The 8,128-nt window shown below is 37.4% G+C and overlaps 1 protein-coding gene across 1 annotated transcript; it reads left to right on the top strand.

The window, feature by feature from the left end:
• The first annotated feature begins 374 nt into the window (after positions 1-374).
• LOC106109915 (formin-binding protein 4-like) lies at positions 375-8,094 on the top strand. Its single transcript, XM_013291566.1, has 10 exons — positions 375-708; positions 1,054-1,188; positions 1,361-1,562; positions 2,187-2,463; positions 3,043-3,909; positions 4,249-4,382; positions 6,023-6,146; positions 6,632-6,817; positions 7,063-7,362; positions 7,691-8,094. The coding sequence occupies exons 1-10, from the start codon at positions 522-524 to the stop codon at positions 7,784-7,786; spliced, it is 2,508 nt and encodes an 835-aa protein (XP_013147020.1). The 5' UTR covers positions 375-521; the 3' UTR covers positions 7,787-8,094.
• Positions 8,095-8,128: the final 34 nt, after the last annotated feature.

The following is an 8,128-nucleotide window of genomic DNA, read 5'->3' as shown; positions in this document are numbered from 1 at the left end:
CCGCACAATTTTTATAAATAAGGTTTTACACGTAGTAGCAAAAAGATTGCTTTAACGTGTCGGTAATAAATTATTATTAATATTTAGAAACATTTAATAGTAACCGTTTTTACTTCATTACATCAATCGCCTATTTTTCTACTAACAACAAAATTATTAATACCTGGCAACTCTAAGTCACTGTTAGAAAGAGACACAGGGGACACTTGTTGCCCTCTCATTCGACTTCAATTTAATTTTGCGTGCAACAACACTCTTACGCACTTAATGTAAGGTATGATTTTCTTTATTTTAACTGCAAGATGTATAGATGGAACTCATTCCCGTTCCCGTTGGACGTAGTTAAATGTCAACGTCAAAAAACCATTTTATATTTCATCTGTGTCATGTCACAAAGCGTCATCGTGTATGAGAATTTTCCATTTTATTTTATAAACTTAAAAAGAATGATTAATTATTATTATGAAATGTTATTGTTCAAAACACAGTGAGTTAGTTGACTTTAAAATTATAATCTCAACATGAGTAAGGCAAATCCACTCGCTGGTTTAATTGGTAATTACGGCGACTCCGATGATTCCGACGACGAAATGGTTAACGTTTCGTACGGGGTCTCAAGTAAGAAAACAAACAAAATCGCGCCTACAATAGGCCAGGATCCTGTAGCCAACTACGCTGGTATCCATCCACCTCCAATACAGTATTGCCGTAAGTTTTTAAACTTTATTAAAAACCTTATCAATCTTAACAAAACGGTATAAAGTCTTCTTTTCTTAACAATAGTTCCTTTATATTTTAACTTTATTATGTGGCTTGTAGATTTTATGAGAATAATTTTGAATATATTGAATACTAGCTGTTGCTCGCGACTTCTCACACGTGGAATTCAAAAATATGCCTATGTTACTCAGCGATAACGTAGCTTTTTAGTGCTGAAAGAATTTTTAAGATCGCCGAAGTAGTATTAGAGAGATTTCAATACACAGAAAAATCCTTAAATTCAAATCTCCTTATAATATTAGTATAGATTGCAATTACTTGTTTGTTTTTCAGCATGGTCAGCATGCTACGACGAGAGCAGTGGATTTACATATTACTGGAACCAGCAGACAAATGCAGTGACATGGGAGGCGCCTCCAGAATACTTACTGGCTTTAAAAATAGCTCAGCAACAGCTGCACAATGCGGGTAAGCACAATTATTATTTATATAGATATATGAAAAGTGAGAAATAGGACACAATGACAGACATGTAAATATAATAAATGACCAGTTTTAATAGATAATATATTTGTTTAATATAATATTTATTAGAAAAATCTATTTTTATATAAAAACTAGTAAATGTTTCTGATTTCAGGCTCAGCAGAAGTGTCAGCTGAAGAATGGCAGATGTATCAGCAAGCACTTGCGGAGAAACAGAACACACATAACAAGATAATAGCCAAAGCTGCGATAACTAGTCTGAATAAGTCTTCCAATAATGACAATACTCTTCCAGTAAAGGATAATAAGAAAAGTAAGACTGGAAAGAAACGAGCTAACAGTGAAGATGAAGATGAGTAAGTATTTAAAATCTATATTATTGTTATTAAGTGGAAAGATTTGTATTTTTGTACGTATTGAAAAAACATAAAAATGACTGGGTCTGGCGATTGGCGATTATTCAAAATTATCACTCTTAGAAAGATAATTTATCTGTGAGTAACATATTTTTTTAATTTCACGCGGGCGAAATTGCAAATAAAACAATCCCACAACTACTAATTTACTAGTTACTCTAGATTTTTCCATTTTCCACCTTGTTTTGTTTTTCGTTTAACATGGTACATACTAAATTGCAAGTAGTTTTGAGAGTAATGATAGAAAAGTAAACTGTAGATTTTAGTTGTCTATTGTAAGTGCTTGACTAATGCATCATAATAAGTTGCATCATATTGTTATTAATGTTTTGTCTTGCCAAATTTGTTGTTTAAACAGTTACCATCAAACTATCTCCATTTTTCACATGATGAGTCTGTTGCTTTCTGGATGTTTAGTTTTTTTTACATTTAATGTTATGTCTAATTTACATTAACCCTTATTACAATTTGTAAACATTATTTCATGTGATAATTTTTATATTATAAAATTCTACTCGCTTCTATCTGTGTTGATATAGATAAAAAATTTAATTTTGTTTTCAGCAAAATTGAATTAATAACATCCTACCATAACTCGGATTCCGAGTCTAATGATGAGGCTGAAAGTCCTGTGAAGGTACAAGCGGTATCAACATTAACACAGAAACCTGCACTCAAAGTACAGAAGAATGTGCACAAGAAGCAGAAGACCAAACCTCAAGTGGAGTACGGGCCGAGCATTAACTACAGCGAGCCCATTGGACCTCAACTGCCACCTGTTATGGACACAAAGGTGGAAACAAAACCTGAAACTAAAGTGGAAATTATTAATGTGAAAGAGGTATTTAACCTGTAATATTAGAATTTTTAAATAACTGAGTTTTGCTTGTGACTTTTCTTACGAAATTAAAAATAACCTAGTAGTTTGTTTTTGTAGACAGTAAATTTCTCAACTAAATTTCTTTAAAAATAAGCTGTGTTTAACTTACTTGCTTTTATCCATCTAAACATTTGTTGCATGAGATGATAGATGTATTATTATGATTATTACTAAGTTTTTTTATTCAGCATTGAAAGTTGCAGGCAAAAACTAGTTTATTAGATTTCATGTACTAATATACTTTGACCAATGATGAAACAGCGCTACTGATATTTGCGCAAATAATATTTTTATTTTACTGGATATTTGCTATTTTGCAGTTTCCATTTGGAGTGATCTCACTTTTTAAGTTTAGATAATTCCACATGGTTTCCTCATTACAATATTTTATTACTTTAATTTTTACTTTAGATTTCCAGTAAAATTAAATGTTACCATGCACAATGATGGTTAAGTTTTCAATCTGAGGTCTGATTTAAATTCTAAAATAAAGTTAAATAATACAAATACATAAATAAATAAACAAACACTATTACTTAGCAGGAGAAAAGTTCACCCATATCCATCGACAATGAAGATAGTCAAGATGAGATGTCATTACTAAAGAAATTAAAAGACAAAGCAAAAATACTAGAGAAATTAGGCGGAGAATTACCATCGGAATTACAGCAGATGATAAAAGATGAAACCAATTTGTCTGCGACTGCTTCTCCGAGATCCCTAAATGATATTAATACGAAAAACAATGACATAGATGATATGCTAGAAGAGATAGAAAAGACGGAATTTCTAAAAACAAAGCCCAAAGAAACAAAGTCAAGTAAAAGCAGTGTTGCTAATTCACCGCGAAGTGATGGCCATAGAACACCTCCATTAGAAGAACTTAAAACTCTGTTTCCGAGCACCAAAAACCACACTGAAGAACCTATTCCTACATTATTCCCGAGTGTTGCCAATTTTGAAGAGAAAAATGATAGCAAACCAGCAAGTCCTCAAACAAAACCTGTGCCAGAGAAAAAAGAAAATATGTATCTAATGGATGCAAATGAACCAATAGAAAATATCAGTAGAAAGAAACTGAGAATCTCGAATTCAGTGTTGCCAGAAAGAAAAATCGAGAAAAGCGAACCACCAGCATACACAACTAAATATTCTCAATACATTGAAGGTTTTTCTGACCAGAGAACCGGTTTAGGGTTTAAGGAAGAAGACAAATGTGATAGTCCAAAGAATACTATAAGTTACGGCAATGGATTGACATTTACCAGGGGAGAGACATTGAACGAGGGTAAACAGGACGAGGACCTGCACGACCTGACAGACCTCATCGGAGCCAAGCTGAAGCACTTAAACGAGCTGCAGCCGTGTGTAGTGACACCCGTACAGGAGATGATCATACAGCTGCAGGTGAGTTTTTCCAACTGAATCTTATATATTATCTTTATAGTTTTCCAACCCTATTATTGTAAAATAGCAAAGTGACAGTCCCCCTAGAGTTTAGAGCATCTGTGGCACAAAAGTTGACTTGACTTGTAATCTGCAGACTCGGGGTTCTATTTTTTAAATTCAAAGATGTGTGAAGCCAGCATTGTTAACTATGGTCTAGTTACTCCTAACTTAGCGTAGTCTTCGAGGCCGGTGTGGTCGTCACCGTTCTTATCCTTTAGAGAATAGCGTACAGGGGAAATGGTTTTGGATTAATATTCCCCGTACATACGGCACAATGTGGACATTAACTGGACACAGACGCTGGTGTCGGGGTGGGCGTGCGGCGGCGTTTCTGCGGCGCACGTGCGGCGCTGGGCGGGCGGCGCGCGCGCGGCGCTGGCGCGGCACGAGGCGGGCGCCGCGCCGCCCGGCTGGACCTGCGCCTTCCAGAGGTACACACGCCGCCACTCTGCTCACCACACACTGCCACTACCTACACACTGCCACTACACACTGCCACTCCGCACAGTGTTCTGTCCCACCACTGCCTGATAGAGGCTCAGATAGCTTAAAAATGACGTCACTGTCAAATAACGGAACAAAATTCGACATTTCCATCACATGTTACACGTTGGATTGCTATCAGACGTTTATTCACATCTTTTGTATCGTAACACTCCAATAACTTATATCTTTACTTGTAACTGGCCGTTTGCAACTTCTTCCGAGTCACATTAAAAATTATGGGAAATATGGGCTATGTTGTTCGTAGATAAATCACCGACTTATTGGGGAAGAATTTTTAAAATTACCCCAGTAGTTAAGGTGAATTTAGTACACACAAAAATCCAAAAATTACAAATCTTTCCTCTTTATGATATTAATATAGATAGTTATTGATTTAATTCAAATAAAATTTAAATAAATGAACATTGTGAGGAGTGGCATCTTGGTTTTAATATAATCTGATACAATCAGGGTGTTTTTTGTTTGAAAACGTATAATAACTATAAAGTGCAATTCAAGCGCTTTCAAATTATTATTTTTTATATTGATTAGTTAATAATTATGATATTTTATACTTTTTCAACTATTTGAATATTGTGATTTAGAAATTGTTAAGTACAGGGTTTTAGTGAAATGAAGACTTCTTAAAAAAATTTCAGTCTCCATTTTACTTGAGATTATACTAATTTTATATACATGTTTATATTTACAATAAGGTTTTACAGAATATCAATAGTCTCTAGTCTTGTAATGTTCCACAATAATGCAATTTTTATAAAACACATGTATAAACAATTTTGTTGTGTGTTATGTACTTTTATACTAAAAAAAATGAAACGTTCGTTTGAGCGACGTGGTCGACTTACACTGTGATATTGTACATGATAATAAATATTAATAAAAATATATAGTTCGAGTTTCCTTCTGTGTTATCCTGTCCGTGTGAGTGTAAGGCTAGGGTAAGAAGGACAGAGAAGATGGCAGATGACGGCAGAGGAAAACAATGCTAAGAAGACTACGCTCCGGGGACTTGGGTGAGGCAAATATATTATTTGTTAACATTTACTTTTCAAGATGTTACACTTTGGTCTTTTCCAGATTCGCCGTTTGCACCGGACAGGCCTTTTGACAGTCAGAGAAGTGTTGCCATGTTAAACAAACAAAAAGATAATTTTTGCCTATAGCAATGATTTGGCAACTCTGTTTTCCAACTTTATTTGCATAAATAAGTAGCTACCGCGGAAAATATGAGATCAAAATAGACAGAAAATGTCTATGGGTTTAGTATACACTATTTAATTCAAAATATATGAATTGGACTTAATTTGAAGTCTGATTCATGCGGTCAAAATATTTCTATTTAGTATATTAAGTGAGCCCTTTTTCTTTAGATGATTTTAGTTGTCTTAAACTTTATCGCTGCAAATGCAATACGAGACACTATTACTTGAAAGAATAGTCATTTTTGACACATAATTTAAAATGCATAGAGGTTTAAGACGGCTCGGTCATGTAAAGCAACGGGGCGTGTGGGCGTGTGTGCGTGTGGCGCTGCGGGCGCGGTGTGAGCGGTGCGCTGTCGCAGGGCGGCGGGCCGCTACCGCTACCGGCGCGAGGCGGACGGCCTGCAGCAGTGGGAGTACCCCGCGCTCGACAACACCGACATGGACATCTCCACCACGCCGCCGCACGCCTCCGCTGACGCCAAGGTCACATGTTTATTTATTAGCTTTCGTCCTGAAATAAAAAAAGCATAGCCTATGTCACTCAGTGATGACATAGCTTTTTATTGGTGCAAGAATTTTTGAAATCGATCTTCTAGTTTTTGAGTTAGTACAATACATACAAAAAAAAGGATTTTTCCTCTTTGTAATATTAGTACTAGCTTTCGCCCCCGACTTATCCGCGTGGATTTAAAAATATAAAGTGTTCCAGACTATCCTCTGCATCTATACCAAATGTCATCAAATCAGTGCAGCCGTTTAGGCTACAGACTGACATACATGCATCTAATCTTTCGCATTTATAATATTAGTAAAATTTAACTTTTAAATGTTGAAAATAATGTTGAAGTGTGAATCTACAGTTCCTTTTAACAACTATGGCCATCGCCGACTGATCTAGCTCAATCTAAATAAGTAGTACTAGAAACTTTTTTTCTGTCCTGTTTTTCAATATGTAAATTATCTGCCAGCAGGAGGAGGTGTGTCCGCCGGCGAGCGCGCCGCCCTCCCCCGCGCGCCCCGCCTCGCCCCCCACCCCGCCGCCGCCGCGCTGGCTCGAGCCCCCGCCCCCCGGCTGCGACGACACGCCCCCTCCCCCGCCACCGCCACCACCGCCGCAACACGTGCCACAACCACCGCCACCGCCACCACCATCGGTAATTATATTGACATGTTGTTTTGAGGCTATCAATAGATATTGTTAGTGATGATTATGTGAAAAATGTTTCAAGTGAAAATCACTGTAGCTTTTACGCTTTATCAAAAACAGAGCCAAAGCGGAATTATAAAATTTATAGTCATTTTTCAAGTTTAAGCGCATAAAGTAGCAACAATAATCAAATATCTCTCATTTATTTCAAAAATGTATTCATACTGGTTAAGTTATAAATTTCTTGTGTAGGAGCCAAAGGCGGAAATCTCCGAGGAGCTGATGAGTTTCTACAACGACATCGCGGAGCTGGAGAAGCAGGCGGAGCCCCCCGCACCCGCCGCACCCGCCGCACCGCCCCCGACACACCGCGACACCCCTGAGCCCGCCTCGCCACCCTCGCCACCCCCCGCCACCGCCGCCCCCACCGCCACCAGCGCCACCAGCGCCACCACCCTCACCTCCGCCACCTCGGCCTCCTCCGAGGCAAGGGACAGGGCGCGGGAGAGAGACAGGGAGCGGGACGCCCGGGCCCACAGGAAGAAGTCCAAGGTATGTACAATCAAGAAATCTGTCAGTGTTCTTTTTTAGTTTCGTAACAACTGAGACGACGCGGATTCTAACAGAACCCAGCAAGAAAAAAATGTCAAATAGGTTAATTTGCTTTTTAATTTAATCCCGTTTAAGCAACTCGCTGCTGCCTAATTGGTTATTTATAAAAGAGGCGAAATTTCTGTCATCGTAAAGAACTAGGCAATTTTTGTAACATTGTAACACCGACGATTTCCGCGACTGTGAATTAGGAACTTTATAATTTTTTGTTAACAATTTAATGATTTCTTGATTTAGTTGTTAATTATGTAAATAATAATTATTTCAGGTGAAGATATCAACTTCGATGGGCATGAAGCACAAGTCTGTGTCCAGCCTGGTGGCGAAGTGGCAGCAGGTGGCAGAGGAGATACACTCCGACTGATGTTTGCCACCGCCGACACACTAATGCCACACATGCCACAGCACGACTGCGATGATGTTAGAGTGTGCAAAGGTGCAAGCATTTAACTGTGTCTTGGAATGTTACTGTTTGTACCACAGAAGTAACATACAATAGTCGGTAATCATATAAGTGTATAAATATTATTTAAACTTTATGATAAAATGTGCTATTATGGATTATTCATAGTAATTGTTTACAGTGAATTTTACATGTTACAAGTTATTTAATAAAGTATAGTAAATATTGAAAATAGATTTGTTTCATTTGCAATGAAATATAACATTAGAGTTAGCATTTTGTGCTGTTTAAATATAATTTATT

This window comes from Papilio polytes, unplaced genomic scaffold, assembly GCF_000836215.1.
Source record: "Papilio polytes unplaced genomic scaffold, Ppol_1.0 DF821044.1, whole genome shotgun sequence".
Lineage (NCBI taxonomy): Eukaryota > Metazoa > Arthropoda > Insecta > Lepidoptera > Papilionidae > Papilio > Papilio polytes.
This window is presented reverse-complemented; position numbering and strand designations above follow the sequence as displayed.